The 21,871-nt window shown below is 38.6% G+C and overlaps 1 protein-coding gene across 11 annotated transcripts; it reads right to left on the bottom strand.

Moving 5' to 3' along the window:
- Positions 1–9,391: 9,391 nt before the first annotated feature.
- Positions 9,392–15,019, bottom strand: LOC104114471 (uncharacterized). Of its 11 annotated transcripts, none has more exons than XM_070199793.1 (8): positions 14,996–15,019; positions 12,821–13,079; positions 12,007–12,149; positions 11,777–11,872; positions 11,530–11,677; positions 11,170–11,445; positions 10,062–10,399; positions 9,392–9,886 (listed from the first exon to the last, which is right to left on the bottom strand). In XM_070199793.1, exons 2-8 carry the CDS (start codon positions 12,972–12,974, stop codon positions 9,668–9,670), a joined length of 1,374 nt encoding a protein of 457 aa, XP_070055894.1. In that variant the 5' UTR covers positions 12,975–13,079; positions 14,996–15,019; the 3' UTR covers positions 9,392–9,667. The 11 variants fall into 11 exon arrangements, with proteins under 11 accessions (XP_070055894.1, XP_070055892.1, XP_070055898.1 ...); XM_070199791.1 differs by lacking the exon at positions 14,996–15,019 and adding an exon at positions 14,790–14,940; XM_070199797.1 differs by lacking the exon at positions 14,996–15,019 and adding an exon at positions 14,790–14,939 and having other exon boundaries at positions 11,566–11,673; positions 11,776–11,872.
- Between the last annotated feature and the right edge of the window lie 6,852 nt (positions 15,020–21,871).

Below are 21,871 nucleotides of genomic sequence, written 5' to 3'. Positions count from 1 at the left end.
CGAGAATGCCTGGCAAAGTTTTATATTTGAGGGTTAGCTTCATTTTATCATATTTTGAGATTGGGAGCTCGGATTGAGTAATTGTTTATGAGAATTTCATCCATTTGGATTGGGTAAGTGTTCTTAATTCAGATTTGACTATTATTCATGATTTTATCTTCGGTTTTGGTATTTGATTGGTGAATCTAAGGAGTAAATTTGGGGGGGTTTGCCTATACTTTAAGAGAGTGTATTTTTGGGATCTGAGTACCAATTTTGACTCGTCTTGGGAAAGTAATTACATATTGAACTCTGAAGATTATGGATCATCGGATTTTGGTATTGGTTTTGTATTTGGGCACGTGGGCCCGGGTTGGCTTCTATAGAATTTTGAGAATCTCTTCAAAGATCGAAGCTTTATGGATTGAGATTACTTCCTATAGCATTGTTGACTTCCTTGGATGATTTTTGGTGTGGATTTTCACAATTGGAGGGATAGATCGAGGTTTTGATACGATTCGAGGTTGAAGGTTAGCCCAGATGAGGTACGTATCTTGGCTAAGCTTGGTTTGAGGGTAATTTCCCCGTAGGATATTTGTTACATGTTGGGGTGAGGTATATGCGACGTGACAAGCGAATATGCGTGCACCGTAGTTATTCATGATCCGTGTAGATCTTAGGCTATTATATGCCTTGTTTTGCTATCGTGCTTTCTTTGATATCCTGTCTTCTCCACTTCTACGACTACGTGAGCTATTATTCATGCTAGAAATCATGTCTAGGCTATTTGCTTATTTGTTGAGACATGATATGACTGTTTTTGCTATGTTAAGCTATTTGCCTTAGCCGTAGTCATATTTTTCAGTCATGATATTATATCTGCATGTTATATCACCATCTTTGTATACTTCTTACATGTTATCTCACATGTTTTTAGCGTCCTTACTTGTGTGACATGGTTTGGAGTGGATTTGTGGTACGTTGGCATAATCTGTTTGGTATATTGATTTTGTTACTGCTATAAGGCCCCGTGAAATTTTTCCTAAAAACCGGGGTTCCGTGATGCCGGGGCAAGCGTAGAGGTTAATAGTAGTTCAGAATTTTTGGATTGAATAGTGCGCTGAGGAGTTGAAGGAAAATGTTGGGCAGAAATAGGCATTTCTGCGGCCGCAGAATCACTCTGCGGACCGCAGAATGATCGTAGAGTGAGACAGTTTTCTGGGCCATTTCGATATCATTTTCGCGGCCCATTATGCGACCGCATAACCATTTCGCGGGTCGTACTCTTGTTGCATATCTAGCCTTGGGATTTTTAGGAGGGATGTTCTACGGTACAATATCCGACCGCAGAACCATTCTGCGGTGCATTATGCGACCACAAAATAGGTCTGCGGGCTGTATAGTGACCGCAGACCTGGTCAGTTCCTCTCCAGTTTTGGCACCCCAATTTCGTGGTCATTTCATGGACCGCATAACCATTATGCGGTCGCATATGCGACCGCAGAACCGGTTCTGGAGCTTTATTTTTGGGTTTTTAAAACCCGACCCTACTTCGTTAAAATAGATGTAAGGGGACATTTTTGAGCAAAATCTGATACTCTAGAGTGAGAGAGAGAGTCCTAGAGGGAGAAAGTGATCTTCATCAAGTTACTCTTCAATTCTTGCATAAACCTTTGAAGATTATCAAGAGAAGCACCCTAGGTCTTCATCCTATGAGGTAAGGTTCTATCACCAAACTCTTAATTTTGAAATGTAACTAGAATGGGCAATTAGTAAGGTAGTTCATGGGGATGTGAGTGCTTACCTTGCATGCATGTATTCTTAAAGTACGTGGGGAGGTTGTTTGTTAAAGATAGAAAATAATGGGGTGTGGGATGGTAAAGTCTTACATAAAAGGTCCATGGAACCTTAATACATACATAGTGTTTGATAAAATGCTCAAGTGAGCTAGAATCATGATCGTTTTCCTAATTTTTTGTTCAATTTTGCTATATTGCTAAAATAGATTGAAGTTGCTAATATTCCGGAACATCTTAGAGTTTTAAGAAGCTCAATTGAGGTATGTTGGCTAAACCCCCTCTTCTTAGAATTGAACCCCATGGTATTCATGAAATCGATGCAAGTCCCAAATAGAACATCCTAAAAATTGCCATCCCGAATGTGCTTGTTTTGAAAATATATGTGTAATATGTATTCCCATGCTTTCATCATGTTATCTCGTCATCTGAGAAAATTATCAAAACTTTGAATATATGCTAAAAATGCCTAGGCTTCAAGTCAAATTCGATTAAAGATTGCTATGTCAAATTGTGTGAAAAGCCTCTATGTGCCTTAGATTCTAAATTGCTCACATGTGAAATCATAAGTCTTGAATGGAAAAAAAACCGTGTTGTTATTGATGCTAACAATAATGTTGGAATGTGGAAAATAACTTGAATCATGGAATACGGCCAAGCGCCAAGAATAACTTTATAATTGGGGCCGCTCGTGCCATTGTATTGAAAAGATGGGAGAGAAATATGAATTGAGATGACTGATTGAAAAAGGGGTGATGTCTCAAATGAGATGGCCTAGCCGATCAGGCCGAGATCAGACTCCGTGTAAGAACACAGTGGTATTGTGTTTGAAATTGTGAAAATGGTTGATGTCTCAAATGAGATGGCCTAGCCGATCGGGCCGAGATCGGAATCCGTGTAAGAACACGGTGGTATTATGGATTGTGGCATATTGGCACTAAAGACCATTCTACCTAATAATGCAGGAATTGACTTAAAAATCTATGTGATCCTTAACTTGAATATTTTAGTGTTATTTAAAGCTCATATTGCATTCTTGACTGTCTCCCCCTGTATTATTGTTCATTCTATTGAGATATTGTTTAATTATACATACTAGTACTATTCGACAGTACTAACGTCAATTTTGCCGGGGGCGCTGCGTCTTTAAATTGATGCAGGTGGTTACATAGCAGACAGTGTTGATCACAGATAATGCTGTATCCTCTTCTCAGCGGACTCGGTGAGCCCCATTTCATTCCGGGATCATGTATTGTACTTTTGGTTTATATTGTGGCCAGTTTTTGAGGTATAGCTGGGGCCTTGTTGCCGACACCATCTTTACTTTCCTTTGTATCTTTAGAGGCTCCGTAGACACTATGTGGGTTGTATATGGGTGTTGGGAATGTTAAGCAAGTTATGTTGTGTTTGATCACTTGTTCCACTCGGACTATAAGAATATGTGTATTTTGAGACTGAAAGGCGAAATAGCTAACGAAACTATTTAGTATTGCTTGAATGAGCTTCCTACTGTATAATCAATGAAATCACGTCTTTTCTTGATCATGGGTGAGTTGGGTAGAAAGTATCTAACAAGCTTGCTCGGCCGGGTTCACTAGGATGAGCGTCGGTTACGCTCCTTAAGGTTGGGGGCGTGACAACTACGAGATGTTGGCATATTGAGATCTGAGCGGATTAATGACTGAGCGGAGGCCATAGAGAGCCGTATTTACAATTATATTGAGGTGACGCATACACCAAGACCCTATTGGGTTGAGAGCTATTGATATTGAGGTGACGCATGTGCCAAGCCATTTAGGCTAAGTTATGATGATCGTTGAATTTTGATCCAATAAGCGCTTGGGCTAGGATCCGCCCCTCCGGAGTCCGGCGATAAACCATGGTCTTTGGACCCTGTGAGTGCAAGCACACATTACATGCTGGGTGAGGGACTTATGTCAGGCAACCATACAGTGCTGAGAGTGTGTATATGTGTGTGTGAGGATCCATGGGCATCTTGCCAGGCCCAGGGAGAGTGGTGAGACTATGATTGAGGGGCACTTTGTGCCAGGTACTTTTAACGTGTTGAGATTTCGTATATTTGATATATACACTGTGATTCTTTATTGATTTGGCATGTATAACTAACATGTAGGCATAGAGGTGTGTTATTCCTCGTGCTGATTTGTATTTCATGTCTCCACTTGATGTTTAGAGCTAGATATTATAGTTTTATCCTATTAAAAACTTGTCTTAGTGAAATCTACGGAAGTTGATGCATTGACTGTTATAACTGGAAAGCATGCCTAGTTTTCCACCCGTTGAGATAAGCTGAGCATGTTGTTATTTGAGTTGCCTTTATGTATATGCTATTACTCTGTTGTTATTGCTATTGTTGGCTGTGGAAAGTGAGCATCGGACCTTGCCAAGCTCATCACTGCTTTCAGCCTGAGGTTAGGTTGGCTTCTTACTGAGAACATGGGGTTGGTTGACCTCATACTGCACTCTACACTTTATGTGCAGATCCAGGTGCTACTGATAGAGCTGATTGATACAGAGTTGCACTGGTACTTGTTGGTGATTTCAAGGGAGCACTGATGCATTTGTCTGCAGGCCTTGGAGTCATTTCCTTTACTTTTGTTATTACTATTTATATACTTTAGACATTATTGTATCGTTCTTCAGACCGATGTACTTATTTATTCAATAGAGCTCATGTACTCGTTGACAACAGGTTCTAGGATGGTATTTTAGTTGTATCGCTATATTGGTATAGTTATCTATCTTATTCTATTTTTGTGACTATTCCTTATTGTTATTAAAGTTTATTTCTGTATATTGAATGTTGGCTTGCCTAGCAAGAAGTGTTAGGCACCGTCATGGCTTTGGTGCGATTTGGGATCGTGACAAGTTGGAATTAGAGCACTAGGTTGCATAGGTCTCATGAGTCATGAGCAGGACTAGTAGAGTCTTGTGGATCAATACGGAGACGTCTGTACCTATCTTCGAGAGGCTATATGGCTTTAGGAAACTTTTTCCTTCCTTGATTTTATCATGCCCCGGCCTTGGGGAGCGGGACTGATGCTCAACCGAGATATCCCAGTCGAGCAAGCTTACTTGATGCCTATTACCTAGACTTGCCCGAGAATGATTCAGGAATAACACAAAAGAGTTAGATAAATGAGAGGATAAAATGTACAACACCAATTTTCATTACTTAAGGGAGCTTCATTGATAATTACCAAAATATTACAAGTCCATAGATAGAAGTGAAAACATCCGATAAAATGACATTTTTAGTTTGTTTTTCCCCATACAACACACGACCCACAATATGTCTACAGAGCCTCTAATTAAACATAAGTGTAATATGAAAGTGCCGGTGACAAGGCCCCAGGTATACCTCAAAATACAATGTACAAGAACCAAAATGACATAGGGCCCTGATACGGAGTAGGGCTATCAGTTGAGGAGAGGGTACACTTATCAAGAACATGTGCCACCTACTGAGGAACCACCTGCATCCATTAAAGATGTAGCGCCCCCGGCGAAATGGGACGATAGTACATATGGAATAGTACTAGTATTTAAAGCTAAGTACCCTCACATGGAATGAAATGCCAACGTAAGAAGAGAGAAACATGGAAGCAGTAAGAAAAATCAATAATATTTCAATGCCAAGTTAAAACATAATCAAATTTCAAATAAGCATTAACATTTTTGGTTGGGAGATCATTGGTTACAGACACACCACCATGCACGTGGCATGGAGCCCTATCTCGGCCCAATCGGCTTGGTCGTTTCTCCCCAATGTATGTGGGTTGACATAGAAATTCAAAACTACCATGTGTGCAGCATGGCATCCGATCTCCACCTGATTGGCCGGGATGTCTCACAACAATGCCATGTGGGTCGACATGGTCTTTGCTAGCAATCAATTCATCCCCATCAAGGGGAATAATCTCAACATAATACAAGGGGATTTTTCTCTCAATCATCTCCTACACTAGTACGTGTAGATTCGGGCTTGGGTTATCTTGGGCCTTTATAACCCACCCTTCCACGGTGATCTAATGATACTCCCAAAATATTTCATATAAGGCATTTCATAAAATCCTTCCCTTTTCATTTTTCCTTTGGGACGTGCATCATATGTCATGCCCAACCTCGGAAAGCGTGATCGGTGCTCAATCGAGTGAATCCGATCGAGCAAGCATGTTAGATACTTTCTACCCAACTCACCCATGATCAAGAAAAGACGTGATTTCATTAGTTATACAGTAGGAAGCTCATTCATGCAATACTAAATTGTTTCATCAGTTATTTCGCCTTTCAGTCTCAAAATACACATATTATTATAGTCAGAGTGGAACAAGTGATCAAACACAACATAACTTGCTTAACATTCCCAACACTCATATACAACCCACACAGTGTCTACGGAGCCTCTAAAGATATAAAAGAGAGTAAGGGTGGTGCCGGCAACAAGGCCCCGGCTAAACCTCAAAAAGTGATCACAATATAAACAAAAGGTACAATGCATGACCCCGAAATGAAATGGGGCTCACCGAGTCCGCTGAGAAGAGGATACAGCACTATCTGTGATCAACACTGTCTGCTATGTAACCACCTGCATCAATTTAAAGATGCAGCGCCCCCGGCAAAAGGGATGTTAGTACTGTCGAATAGCACTAGTATGTATAGCTAAACACCATCTCAATAGAATGAATAATAATAATACAAGGGGGAACAATCAAGAATTCAATAAGAGCTTCAGATAATATAAAACATCAAGTTAAGGATCACATAAGTTTTCAAGTCAATTTCCATGTTAATAGGTTGGGTGATCTTTAGTGTCGATATTCCACAATTCACAATGCCTACACGGAGTCCGATCACGACCCGATCGGCTAGGTCGTCTCACTTGAGACATCAACCATAACCACAATTTCAATTATCATTTTTAGCAGAGTCACCACCATGTGTGCGGCATGGCATCCGATTACGGCCCGATCGGCTAGGCCGTGTCACCCAAGACGTTACCTTTTTCAGTCAATCATCTCACATCATACTTCTTTCATATCTTTTCGATTCATTGGCACTAGTGATCACGGTGACAAAGTCATTCTTAGCACTTGGCCATATTTCATAGTTCCAGTTCCCTTTTCTACATTCAAATATCATTATCATTACCAACAACAGTAGGGCTTCCCATTCAAGACATTAAATTCACATATGAGCAATTTGGGAAATCTTAGGCACATAGAGGCTTTTCATACAATTTGGCATAACAGCCTTTATTTCGATCTTGACATGAAATCTTAACATTTCTAACACATATTCCACATTTTAAAACATCCTCAAATGGCAGGATGACATGATGAATCATTTAGAATAAATATTGAACATACATCCTTCAACACAACCACATTTAGGAATAGCCAATTCAATAATGATCAAGGACTTACTCCAATTACATGAACACCGTGGGATTCGATTCTAAGAAGAAGGGGGTTTAGCCAACATACCTCAATTGAGCTTCTCAAACTCAAAAATGATCCGGAATTCTTAGCAACTTCAATCTATTTTAGAAATATAACAAGTTGAATCAAAAATTAGTTGTACTCGGTGTTGCTGAGCCGTGGACTATGTGTGATTGTTATATTGAAATTGTTGTTGTGGAAACGTTGTGGTATATGGGCACATGTGGTGCGGGTTGTTATATGATGTTGTTATGTTTTGGAACATGTGGTATTGTTGAGAGGATTGTCGGGGTGTTCGCACGTGAGTTGTCTGTGCTATTGCTGTTATTGATGTTTGCACATGCGGCATGACAAAGTGGGCTATATATGTTGGATTTGCGCATGTGGCGAGACAAGGTGGGATAATTATTATGCGCATGTGGCGAGACAAACCGGACATTACTTTATTGTCGCCCACGCGACGAGACAAGGTGGGTTATGTTAGGGATGATTTGTGATGGCCTGGGGGCATTGTTATTGATGATATTTGTGTGATGGTGTGCCTACCTTGTGTGAGTCATGCATATTACGGTTTTTGTTGTGTTATTTCCAATGTGTCATTCGGTGTCTCTGACCTTACTTGTTGACTCGAACTGTGATAGTACACACGCACACGCACACGCGTAATATGTCACTTATATCAGTCCAAGAATATGATCCTTGATGTTTGTTGATCATTCACATATATTTTTTGTATACCTGCCTTATGTGCGTGAATTGAGTTATTGACACGTGAGTCATCCGTGCGGATATGAGATATTGCTATTATTGGCACGTGAGTTGTCTATGCGGATATGAGATATTGTTATTGTTAGCACGTGAGTTGTCGATGCAGATATGAGGTATTAATGGTATTGGCACATGAATTGTCCGTGCAGCACGTGAGTTATCCGTGCGCTTATGATTGGTAATGTGGGCACAAGATGCCAAATGATTAGGGTTCGTGATTTGGGACTCATGGTTTGTGATTATGAGGTGTGGTACCTCGGGATAATTCTGGTATAAACCTTGTGTGAGAGCGGTCGACAATTGGGTTGTTAATTATTTTTCTTACTAGGTTTCACTGGACTTTAACTGTATTCTGCTTACTTTACGGCGTTATTACATGTTTGCTCATTGTTGCTAATTGTTGCTTCCAGTTTCCATTTGCAAGTATTGTATTGTTATTCTTACTATGTTTAGCTTGTTATTGATATTATTCCCTGTTAGTTTTATATTCATACTTGTACAGGTTATTATGTCTAGTAGGTGTCTTGATTATTTCTCGTCACTACTCCACCGAGGTTAGTCTTGATACTTACTGGGTACCATTGTGATGTCCTCATGCTACGCTTGCTGCACATTTTTGTGCAGATCCAGGTACCTCGGAACATGTGGATCAGTAGATAGCTGATCGAGTATTGCTGTGGAGACTTCAAGGTATACCTGTCATCGCGTTCGCAGGCCCCGGAGTCACCTTCTGAAATTTTACTTTGCTCTGTTTATTTCGATTCCGGAACAGTTGCACATAGAGATTTTCTAATGAACCCAGTAGAACTAGTGACTTGTACTACCAGTTTTGGGATATTGTACATCTATTAATAGTTGTTGGCTATGTAGAGAATTTTCTAGTTCATGTTTATTAATTCATTGGTTAAAATATGTTATTAATTCAGTAAGTGTTAGACTTACCTAGTCCCAAAAATTAAGTGTCATCACAACTCCTAAGGAGGAATTTTGGATCGTGACAATACTTTATTTTGATGTTTAAATATCTTTTTTTTTATTTTTTTTGTTTTTGTAAAAAGAAAAAGCTCAACTTTATAGGCTCAAAACTGAAAATCTGAAATATTCAAACTGATTAACCCGAAACCAAACTGAAAAATCCAATCCAATCCAAGTTTATTTGGATTGGACTTGAATCCTTACGCTACGCTATTCATAAGGTTGACCTAGCAAGCAATTTCTTCGATCCGAAAATCAAAAATTCAAATCGAAATTTTCATATCTTCCAGACTACCCAAACGCTCACCACCCCTAGTTATAGCACCATTACCAGAAGAAAAATCTTACTGAGCGTCCCTAAACTGCCACATCTTATACAGAGCATGTACAAATGATTTCAAAAAAAAAAAAGAATTGCAAACCAGTATTTATAGAAAAACTAAGGTTCAGAGATAGATCAGAACGTTTCAGAAACAGCCTTATTGAGGAGTTTCCTCCAATCTCAAGCGTCATTATGGCACCATTACAAGATAAATGTGAATTGCATAAATTAACCAACATTAGAGACCAGCCTCTAGCAAACTCGCATCCGCAAAGGTACTTTAGAACTGATTCCTGTAACTCATTGAGAGCCATTGAAATCTAAAATTCAAGTAACCAAGACTGAATCTATAAAGACACAGATCCTTATCTCTCAAATGCATCACCTCTAATAGAGTTAAAAGGACAAGTAGCAGCAGCAGCTATTCTATCGCGAAGGTTGAATTTGCTTGCAATAATTGGTCTAACGTCTTCAACTCCAACTAAGCTTTCCAGAAATGGGAGCAACGAGAGCAAGTCATTGTCAGAGCAGTCATCAAACCAGCTCTCAATTGGAATACCATTGTCCACCTGGAATCCAAATGCCTGAAAATAAAACCGTCTAACGCATCAGTTAATGGTGCAGGTTGCTTTAAAGAAGAAATCAAAGGAACAGAACTTATCATGTGAAAGAACCAAAAAGGAAAGGACCAGGAAGAGCGGGGATCGGGAATCTTGATAAGGAAATATTATTTAGCAAAGAGAGATTCTGTCATAGCACCTGCGGAGAGTTGTCGATGATAATCACATGTGCTAAATCACGGCCAAGAATTGACAGATCTTTAAGGTAATTGCCATCAACAAATACACATGACTCACGGTAAACACGATGCCTAAATACTTTTCTCTTTGGATCAAGCACATTCAGAAGCTTCTCAGCATAAATGCTTTGGCTTGCAGTAAATATGATAATCTCAAATAGGCTGGATACTCTATCCATAAAATCCCGAAGATGAGGACGGCATCGAACATATACATTATGATCTTTCAGGTTGAAATTCACCGAGAAAGTGAAATCTGCATCATCACAAGGTTCAAGTGTAGAGTGCACCAAGGTCTCTGTCAAATATATGAGATTAGAATCAGCTTAAAATGCGCATTAAGAAAATGACAAGTGTATGCTACGATTTGACTAGTGAAACCTGAGTACATGATTGAAAAGGAAAACAAGAATCATTGACTTTAGCACCCATGTCTGATGTAAAACATAAGAGCACGCAATTCAATGTGCATCACATATTCACTGGGGCAATCAACAATGTACATGAATATGTTTACCAACATACTCCTAAAGGAATGGATGGCATCATCTTTCAACCTTGGTTTCTTTTGGAGTTATCAGGGAAGATCCCACAATTTAAATATGCCTATAAAAGGACAGATAGCCTTGGTAGGATAAGTAAATATCCTCTTTCTTATTAATCAGAGAGAAGGAATATCTATCATAGAGAATCTCCAGCTACAAAAAGTGCAGAATGAAGGCCAACAACAAATCCAAGGGTGAAAGAAGCAAAGCAAAAGTTATAAAGGTTCCATCACTCTGTGTGTGTGTGTATAGATATGTTATTGTGTTCATCCGTGACCAAATGTCTTGTTTTGACTCAGCAAGATTCTTAAGAGAAGAGTTGATATATAGATAGAAGAATACCTACGGATCACTATCATCCAAGGAGAAAAGGACACAACTGTCTAGAGAAAAATAACTGAATACCATTTTACTCTTGAGATATGTGCTAAAACATTCCTTTTCCTTCAAAGCTGAACATTACTGGAACAGACCACCAAAGAAGAAAAAATTAATTTAGCATTAGGTATATACACTGCAATACCATCCAAGTCCAAAACAAGAGTGGTTGATGGGCAACTCCGTGTTTGTTTAGGCAACAGCACAGGCCGAAATGTTGGAACAACTGAGTACAAGTCTGGTAAATTCTTTATGAAAAAATATGGATCAAAGTCATCAAACTCTTCAGTTTCCTCTTCCTCCATACTAACATCAGCAGGCACCTGAACTTGATTAAATTCATCAATGCATTCCAGTTTTGAATCTTTAATAGAGAGATGCACGGCTGAAACTTCAGAGGAGATATGCTGGCCCCCTATGTCTGCACAACAGCCAACACATAATTAGCAATTCAAGAAAACATTCGAAGGCATATCTCGATTTTGACTAATAATGACTATCCTGCCTGACATAACCAGCACATGTACTATCACATCCATACCGGTAGCCACGTCCAGCGCAAAATGACCTGTCAGCAGATCAACTTCTATATTTTCCTTTCCAGGCTCCTGCAATGGCTGGTCTGCTTGCTCGATGAATTTGGGTATGTCTGCCGAGGAAAAAATGTGACCAGATTTTGAATGATATACAATAAATCAGAACATTAATTCACAGACCTACTCAACACTTCACTGCCAAAGCATCTACTTACCTCTGTTAGAAATTTCCCCTCCAATAGTTCTGGATAGATGGAAGGTAGGAGAAAATATAGTATCATTTGTGCAACTATCAGTTTCAACATTATAGTCCTACATTAAGAAAAACAATAAGATAATATCCAACAACAAACCATTATAGTGCAATTCTCACCTCAAAGTATCTATATTAACAATGTGAGTTAAGACTCCCAAAAATACTACATGAAGCAAATGTAAATTGTTACCTTATTAATAGTAATAGTATTATATTCATGAACAACATCATGTGCGTCTGAAGCAGCAGAAGTGTCATCAGACACCAATCCAAAGCTTACATCCAGATCTGTAGCAGCAACATAATTCTCAATCTTTTTCAAGAAATTGCCTCCTAAACACCCAATTATGGTAAATGTAAGGTAAGTTGCCACAGATAAATAAAGTGCTCTTCCAGGACTATATGAAATAAATAGGTAGTAGAGTCAACAGGAAAGAAGCTAATCACAATTAACTGGGAAAACACTATATGCTTCAACTAGGACAATCAAAGGTCAAATCCCGCACCATAATCCAGTGATTGTTCCTGAGGAGAAGGGAAGCACACAAAGAGATACTCAGAATGGTGAAAGCATATGGCAAATCATTTCAATGCTAGTACATAGGTCCAACTTGTGCCATTTTTAGATTTTGATTCTTGTTAGATGGTAAATTTCTAGGAGAGAACAGTCACCATTCTACAGTGGCAACTGAGATCAAAGAATAATATAGGCAAAACACCAAAAGAAAGCAAGAAGTATTTACCGACATAAATATGAAAAAAGTTTGATTAGACCATTACCACATCCCAAGCACTTTGAACTAGAAGCTCTTTGACTTGGTAATATGTATATGCAAAAATTTATAGACAGATACTGTTGAAGCTTGAACGACAGAAAGAGCTACAAACCTTGCTAATTTTTCAGATATATGCCCCAAATATCACGTTACATGAGCATCTTAAGCTAAAGATTAAATAAATCAAATTACTCTGTCCTCATAGGATGGGTTCCATATAATAATTACCTGATTTTTGCTTCCTCGCTGTAGATGTTATAAGTTCCTTAACTTGCTTTGCCCGAGTTTGTACATTCTCGGACATCTTCCGCTGCTGTCTTGAAACCTTTGGACTAGCCAGCTCTCGTGGATTTCTTCCATTTAATTTTTTCTTAGCCTGCATATCTAACTACAGGATAGAGTCCACTCTGTAGATGCTTTAGTCCAGGTTTAATATCTGTGACAAAGAAGAATTGAATCACCCCCTTGTTCCAGTACACATAGTTTCCTGGAGAAGAATTGCAGTCAAGAAACAGAAATTAGACAGTTTGTTAGAAGTTTTAGCTACGTAGAAGACATGATCATGAAAAGCATGAACAATTGTATAAAGCCATAAAAATCTCTTTACATGCATAATGGACAATTTCATTGTTATGTGCACAAAATATGTTATTCTAGGCGTGAAAATATATTGCATAATTTAATAGGTAGGAACGCTTAAAATTAAAGGTCAGATACAAAATGTAACTGAGTACACTTTCATAGAAGACATCGAGGAAACTAACATGTATTTCCACCTCTCTAAATAAACTACCTTTACCTATCCAAATAAATAAATAAAGCCTCAAAAAGGAAAATTTTCAAGTATCCAAACAGTATATACACTTTGCTAAGAATTGAACAATACTAATTCCTTGAGCCCATTGGCCTCACTGAGGATTTTGACCCAACCAAATAAACAAGCCATCTGGTGGGTAGGAGTTTTAGTGTGCCTTCCAGCGAATGTAAAAACCATAGAGGAAAAAATGGATTTCTTGTTTCAGAATTACATTTACCATGATTTGTCAAATAAAGGAAGTTCATGAAATCAATTTCCACGCATAATTTAATCAATTTCGGATGACTCAAAAGCTTTAAGACTTTTGACCTTTTAAAGCTATTAACTTTTTTTTTTAAAGCATGCAGTGAACAACATAACCCCAAACATAAACAATACTGATCCGAGGATACTTTAGATGATGTTTGCTAATCTTTTCATGGTATTAGAAGACTGCCTCTGTTATATTCTGCACGAACCTGCTCTTCTTGCTGCTCTATAATGTTATAACGTTTATCATTCACTCATTCTCAGGAAACACACTACAGCTCCATCTGTGGCAAAACAATTATTGTGGGCTCTAAAAGTAAAGGACCAAAAATGTGTAGGTTATCCCTGAAACTTTAATCCAAGCCTAGTACAAAAGCTACGAAGTCCTGGATGCTTATCGAAATTTTACAAGATGCAGAATCAAAGAACACTATTCTAAGGCTGCGAAACAAAAGAGAGAAGCTTATATATGCATCGACTAATGCATCAATTAGCTTCCCCAATCAGATTTACAAGTAATTGCTTTGAATTTCAATCTTTTATATCTGCAGGTCAAACAATTGCAGCCAGTGAGCCAACTAAGAAAATCCTTTTTTCTTTTTTTTTTCATTGTGAGGGCAAGTCCGTTAACTCTGAGTATGTGAGCGAAAATCCAGGTACTATGGTAGAGTTATCATACGTTAATGACCAGCAGAAAAGTAACTAAACTATGACGAATCCTCTGAGTATGACCTGAATTGAACAAAATGGACATAGATGATTCACAGACTCGAGCCCAAGAAATTCAGGATACAACGAAGTTGATTCATTGATTTTACTAGAGGATCCTTTATGTAGCAAAACAAAACAAGATAAGCAGAAAGTAAATTTTAAAAGAAAGTGCAGAAGCCATTCAATTAATTTCAAAACCCTAAAACTGTGGTATCTGAACAGAGAAACAGACGTAGCAAACAACAAAAAGAAAAAGGACTGACTCTTGATTTAAGCTAAAAACGAGCTCAAAAATCCCCATACCTAAACTTTAAACTTGAAAAACACCACACATCGAAAGCAATAAATCAGTTCCCGCAAGCATGAAAATATGGCCAGCTCAAGATAGTGAAGCACGGAAAGGAAAAATTAGGGTTTTACCAGCACAGAATCTGAAAGAAGATGTTTAATTTGGTGTTTGAACGAAAAAACTTCCCTCCAAAGACGGAAAAAGAAAAAAAGAGAGGGAAAATGGAAGATTAGCTAGCAGGAATCGAAATTTTTAATATTTTTGTCGGAAGATACATCTAAAAAAGGAGGGGGGTTTGAAGATAAATAAAAACATAATTAAATTATCCGTCACTTACCTTGATTGTCGAGTTTGTCTGCCTACGGACTTTCTTCATTCTGTTTTACACGCGCTAGAGTTTCACAACTTCTATATATTCGCTTAGTTTTATTTTTTTGAATAATCCATGTGGCCAGAATGAGCTCAATATGGCAAGAATGGGGACAATTAAGACATTTCACATGGACATCGGAAGCATTATGGACACTTGTCATTTTTTTTTTGCTCGTTACACCTTCCCTTAAACAGCTAGAGTTAACATAGTCTGCTTCTTCTCTCATCAATACAATTATAAATTGTCTTTTTAATGCATGAAAAAAAAAGGAAAAAAAACAGCATGTCTAACCATAGAAATCAGTGTAATTACTTGTGCTTGCATGCTTTTCTATACAGGTAAAATCGGGAATAAAGTTACCCCCGATTTTTTCGGTAAAGAAACGAGAGGAAAGCACGGTCTGACATGGCCTCGAGGAAAATCGAGGGATTCCACGTCTCAGAGCCCGGGGAGGAAGAATAGTGCACACGGCACCGGATGCGGCCGAGCATTGGGCCCGAGCAGAGTAAAGAGTCGAGACTAAGAGAAAAACGGTTAGACAAGATAAGCAAGGGGCCGAAATATCTTGCCTCAACTAGATATTAAGGCGCAAATCTCGCCTGATATCAACTGCATATCAACGTTTACCGAAAGAAGATAATTTTTTACCTTATTTAGACTTGTACTAAGATTGAAACTCCCCTACTATATAAAGGGGAGAACTTTTATATTTTAAACACCATTATTGGCATGCATATCAAAGCAATAAAGTTAGTTTTTGTTCATTAGCTATTGTTAAAAGTATTCTTCAGCTGCTTATTTGTTAAGTTGTAACCGAGCTCGTTCCGAGGGCTGAATCGGAATCGGTTTCCAAACGTCCACCGAAAGCTAGACTTATTCATCCATTACATTTGGTTTGATCGCTCTGATTTCCTTTAATTCAATTATTTATTGTTCATAGTTCATTCGTGTTAAATTAAATCACATATCCTTTAACCACGTATAAATTCAATTGTTACTCATTTTAAGGGTAAACAGTTTGGCGCCCACCGTGGGGCTAAGGATAATAGTGATGATTTAATATTAATCTCCATAACACACTCTATTTTACACTTGCTCTTTAAAGTTTGATTTCAGGTTAACCTAAAAATGTCAAGTTCTCAATCTGCTCACTTGAACGTTCACGCCGAGTCAGGCCACCACGGTGAAAATAATAACGTGGTACCAAGCAACGACATACCCCCTGTTGATCCTAATGGTGTCCCAATCGCTGGCCCGGTCGATGCTAACTCACAAGTTGCCATCAACATCATCCTGCCAACTAATCTCGAAAATAGCATTCGCGGGGCACCCCGCCATCGGCTTGAGAAGCACCCGAAGGGGAAGGTGATGGAGTTAGCTTAAGATTGATTTTGGAAATGTTACAAGCTCAGCAAGCGGCAATAGTAGAGCTACATACTCAAAATCACACCCAGAACAGGACCGAACCCGAGTGGGTTAGAGAAGGCGCTCGAAGAGATGAATAGATTGTCGTAGAACCGGATGAGTTCGGGCCCGGAGAAACTTCTGAGGTGATGAAAATGCTCGAAACGCTAATAAAGAGGGCGGAGTCTGGTGAGAAAAAGATAGAGGCAAATGAAAAGAAGGTTGAAACTTACAATTCGAGGGTCGATGAGATCCCGGGAGCGCCTCCAATATTGAAAGGGCCGAATTCCAAAAAATTCATTCAGAAACCTTTCATGTTACACCCCATACTTTCATGTTAGAATTCATCTTAAGTGAATCAATATGAGCCGGAGAGTCGAAGGAACTTTCCAAAGATAATGATGGGTTAAAACAAGTTTTAAGGAAGTATCGTGAGGGTTGTAATGTTAAGACGCTAATCGAATCGAAGAAAATAAGTTTCGTCGAAAGTGTAACACCCGAGAAAATTTTGAAGTACTTAAGTGTAAAGCCCGGTAAAATTTACAAAGAAAATAATGTTTCATGGTACCGGACTAGGCTTACGTATTTGAGGATTGTATAAATTCTTCACGGCGAGCTTGGAGACTTTTTAGGTTGAACGATGCACCGGAAAGTAAAGGAAAATTTTTGGCAGAAAAGCGCATTTCTGCGATCCATTATGTGACCGCAGAATCACTCTGCAGACCGCATAATGGCCGCAGAGTGAGGTAGTTAATTGGGCCAGTTTGAAGCAATTATGCGGTCGACTATGCAACTGCATAACTGTTATGCGGTGCACTATGCGACCGCAGAACAGTTATGCTGACCGCATAGTGACAGCAGACACAGGCAGATTTTTGGTCGCTTTGGGCACCAATTATGCGACCGACATGCGGTCGCATATGCGACCGCAGAACCTGTTCCGGAGCTTCATTTTTGGATTTTTAAAACCCGACCTTACTTCGTTAAATACACTCTTTGGGCCATTTTTGAGCTATAATCTGACATTTTAGAGTGAGAGAGAGTGCTCTAGAGTGAGAAGGTGTTCTTTAACAATTGTTCTTCAATTCTTGCCCCAGGTTTTGGAAGATTAAGAATGGAAACTCACTAGGTCTTCATCCTAGAGGTAAGATTCTACATCTTAACCCCTAATTTCGAAATTATCTGAAAATAGATAATTAACAAGATAATTTTTGGGCATGAGAGTTGTTCATTTTACATGCATGTGTTATCAAGGGGTGTAGGAAGATTGTTGAACTAAGCATGGTAAAGATTGGGTTGTGGGATGATGGAATTCTCCATAAAAGGACCTTGAAACCTTATGCACACCTAGTGTTTGATAAAATGCTCAAATGGGCTAGAACTATGATCATCTTCCTAATTTTGATTCAATTTGTTATATTTTTACAATAGATTGAAGTTGCTAAGAATTTCAAAATATTTAGAGTGTAAGAAAGCTCGATTGAGGTATGTTGGCTAGACTCTTCTCTTAGAATTGGATCCCACGATATTCATGTGAATTATGTAAGTCCCGAGTGGTTCATTATAAAATTGACTATTCCGAGTAAGATTGAGTTGAAAGATATATGTTCAACAAGTATTCCAAATGCTATGTTATCAATTGAGGATGTGTTAAAACTATGAGTTGTGCATTAGAAATGTTCGACTCCAAGTTAAATTCAAACGAAGGCTATTATGCCAAATTTTGTGAAGAATATCTATATGCCTTAGACTCTTAATTGCTCACATGTGTACTATATGCCTTGATTTGAATTGTTGTTGTTATTGTTGATGATGTTGATGTTAGAAAGTGAAAAGGTGAGAATGAAATACTAAATACGGCCAACGTGCCAAGAATGATCTTATAATGATGGCCATTAGTGCCAATGAAATGAAAAGATGTGAAAGTAATATGAAATGCGATGATTGATATAAAAAGGTTGATGTCTCGAATAAGACAGCCTAGTCGGTCGGGTCGTAATCGAACACCATGCCGCACACATGGTGGTGATTGTGCTGGAAATTGAAATTGAAATTGTGATTGTGGTCGATGTCCCTAATGGATAGCCTAGTCGATCGGGTCGTGGTCGAACTCCGTGTTAAAGACGGTGGTATTGATATTGAGAGTAATTGTGGTTGATGTCTCTAATGAGATAGCCTAGCCGATCGGGTCATGATCGGACTCCGTACTGAGATTACGGTGATACTGGTATTGTGAATAATGGTATTATGAACAATGGTATATCGATACTAAAAATCTCTCAATGTGAGATATGGAAATTGATTTGAACACTGTCTTGATCCTAAATTGAGGTTTGATGTTGATTAAGGCTTTCATTGATATTATGATAATCTTGTTTGTATTATTTGTCATTCTATTGAGAGGGTGTTTAGTTATACATACTAGTGTTATTCGACAGTACTAACGTCCCTTTTTTTCTGGGGCGCTGCATCTTTAAATAGATGCAGGTGGTTCCACAGCAGGAGATATTGATCAGTGATAGCAGTACACCTTCTTCTCAGCTGACTTGGTGAGCCCCACTTCATCCCGGGGTCATGAATCTTTTGTACTTTGTGTATTCTGTTTGAGGTATAGCCGGGGCCTTATTGCCGACATTATCATCGTACTCTTCTTTATCTATAGAGGCTCCGTAGACATAGTGTGGGTTGTGTATTGGTGCTGAAAAAGTCAAATATATATATATATATTATGTTGTGGTTGTATTACTTGTCTATTTGAGACTTTAAAAATGATAAACTATTGGAAATGAATTGGTATTGTAGACGGGAACACCTTTTTTGTCTAATTAATGAAAATATGTATTATCTCCATTCGTGGATAAGTTTGGGTAGAAGGAAATCAAACAGTCTTGCTCGGTCGGGTTCACTCGGTTGAGCATCGGTCGCGCTCCTTGGTTTTGGGGCGTGACAAACTTGGTATCAGAGCCAGGTTTTAAAGTGTCCTAGGATGTCTCGGAGCCGTGTCTAGTAGAGTCCTTATTATCGGTGTGTTGTCGACCACATCTATAATTAGGATGCTATATGGGCATTTAGGAATAATACCCTTTTTTGATATTCTGAATCATGCGATGAAACTGGTTGTGAAACTGTCCTTCCTCCAACTCGTGCGTTGAGGTTCAAGGTAAGTTTAAATTCTCTTTTGGTTTATTCCAAGTAATGTTGTCATGTGACATGACGGAGGGGTAAAGGCCTGAATATTAAATAGATGGCACATGTATCATGTTGAATGAATAGTATGGCCATATATGACAAGTATATAGTATCATGAGCATACTTTATATGAGAAGAGTGTTAGAAGTGATGATTACCCACCTCCAAAGAGGCATTGACTTGATAAATGAGACCTAAGCTTAACTAGTACATGTGGATAGTGTGGGAACCATGTGTATGATTCAAAGATGTAAATTTGTTACATAGGCACGTGATATATGAAAGGCATGGCCCGGAGAGTAATGATAAATTTGAAGGTCTCTCATGGGAGACAAGAAGTTATGCAAGGAGAGTTAAGTGAACCCACAATGAGAAGACCCTAACACTATGAATGTTATAAAAATCACAGGAATGTGCGAAGTGGTGTTACACTCCAAAAAATATATCGACACAAGGGATTTGGATCCCAGGTCTGTGTGGCTTAATAAGAGTAGAGAATTTATGAGGTTAATACCATGGAGACTTAAATCTCCCTAATAGTCAATCAATCATATACAAGAGGACTAGAGATGTGAAACATATGTCCTTCAAATTGCTAAATTCAAGACTTGTGTCGAAATGTGAAACATTCACCCCAAGTGGGGGAGGGAAGGACCATGGTGAGGCTACTTAAGTGCAATAAAACGAGAGTAGGGCCATATAGCTATAATGTTTTGATATTTTGTTGAAGACATGTGTAGTCTAGAAAAATGGTAAGGGATAACGTGATTCTCTGAAAGGAAATGCGAAAGATAAACCACTAGTACAAAAATAATGTGGAAGGTTAAGAAATGTAAATTCTTTGTACGTGGCAATATACATGACAAGGTCAACGATACTAGAAACTAAGAGTAAGGTTTGCAAAAGGGTTTTATACTTGTTAGAGTCAGGGACAATGGAACCCAAGGAAGTACTATAGATCAAATGCGAAAGGCTTGCGAGTTCTTAGAATGAGTTAATCATGGATTTGCGATTTAGCTAAAGTTCCAAGTCTTTAAGAAAGACAGAACGAGTGGAAAAGATAAATGTGATATTATAATAACCCAAGAGTGCATCGGGACTTGATGGAGAGTCTCTTAAGAATCTTACAAGCAAGGAAGTGTTAAGTGATACACAGATGAACACACTTTCCCACGGATATCCCAACAAGTGTCGAGAGGCGAGCATGATGAATTCCCAACTAAGGGAAAAGACCACGTAACATATGGAAGAACACATGGCTATTCACTAACTAGGAAGAATGAGGCGAGAAGAATTGGAACAAAAATCTATAAATTTAGGTGGCCATGGTTATCGCAAAATAGTTTGTATCAGAATGGTGGACTCGCCTAGAGCACAAGTGTTAATAGAATATATGAAGGATCAACTGTAATGCAGCCGACTTGAGTGACACTGAATATCAACTAAAAGATATAGAGGGAGTTCATGTCTACATATTACATTGGAAAGTGAGATTACTGGTGATGAAGTGGTGGTGTGATAAACTCAACAATCCAGGCACAATGATGCTACGAATTCATGGGAGGCAGACAAGTGTGTGGCATAATAAGTGTGTCAACTATAAATTAAGGGCAAGATGGGACAGGAATGAATGCTCTAGTTACAAAGGAAATATATTACCAGCATATTGTCTAGACCAAACCAAACATGTTTAACATGTTTGGTTTAATATAAAAAAGGGAAATGTTCGAAACAGATTGAGAGAGGATGAACACTTGTTACAAATCAAACATGTTTATCATGATAGCTCATAGGCTACAATACCAGGAAATACTATTGGTGACTACAATACTGGGAATAAGGTAAATTACTCATCGAGGATGGAATCAGGTGGACTAAGTCCTACATTTATAAGGATAACAAGAAGTCGTTGTTGAAGAATTTAGGAGGATCATAAGTTTTCAGAAAAGGCCCAGTTTGGGCCAATGACTTTGGTTGAATTGAATACATATGAAGGGTGTTGATATGTGCTTTGGGAAGTGTTTAGCAGTAAAAAGTGATCGTGAGAATGTTCACAAGGGATGTAGAGTAGTTCCTTAAAATCCTATAAGACTTCTAATGAGGAAAGAGGGTGGCTAGGAAAGGTCTGAGCATGATGTTACTTCACATTTGAAGCAATGCCATGCAAGTTGATGTTATCAGGGTGTGCATGCAAGCTAGTAGATGTTATTCATTTGAAACAGATGGTTTTATAAGAAAACTGACCTA

This window comes from Nicotiana tomentosiformis, chromosome 4, assembly GCF_000390325.3.
Source record: "Nicotiana tomentosiformis chromosome 4, ASM39032v3, whole genome shotgun sequence".
Taxonomy (NCBI): domain Eukaryota; kingdom Viridiplantae; phylum Streptophyta; class Magnoliopsida; order Solanales; family Solanaceae; genus Nicotiana; species Nicotiana tomentosiformis.
This window is presented reverse-complemented; position numbering and strand designations above follow the sequence as displayed.

What these genes read in the sequence shown, in the direction of transcription:
- LOC104114471 (XM_070199793.1), bottom strand. Translation starts at nt 12,974, where the DNA reads ATGCAGGCTAAGAAAAAATTAAATGGAAGAAATCCACGAGAGCTGGCT. An exon ending in GAGGGGAAATTTCTAACAGA is followed by an intron (nt 11,678 to 11,776) that starts GGTAAGTAGATG and finishes ATTTTTTCCTCG; the next exon opens with GCAGACATACCCAAATTCAT. An exon ending in TCATCGACAACTCTCCGCAG is followed by an intron (nt 9,887 to 10,061) that starts GTGCTATGACAG and finishes TTTTATTTTCAG; the next exon opens with GCATTTGGATTCCAGGTGGA.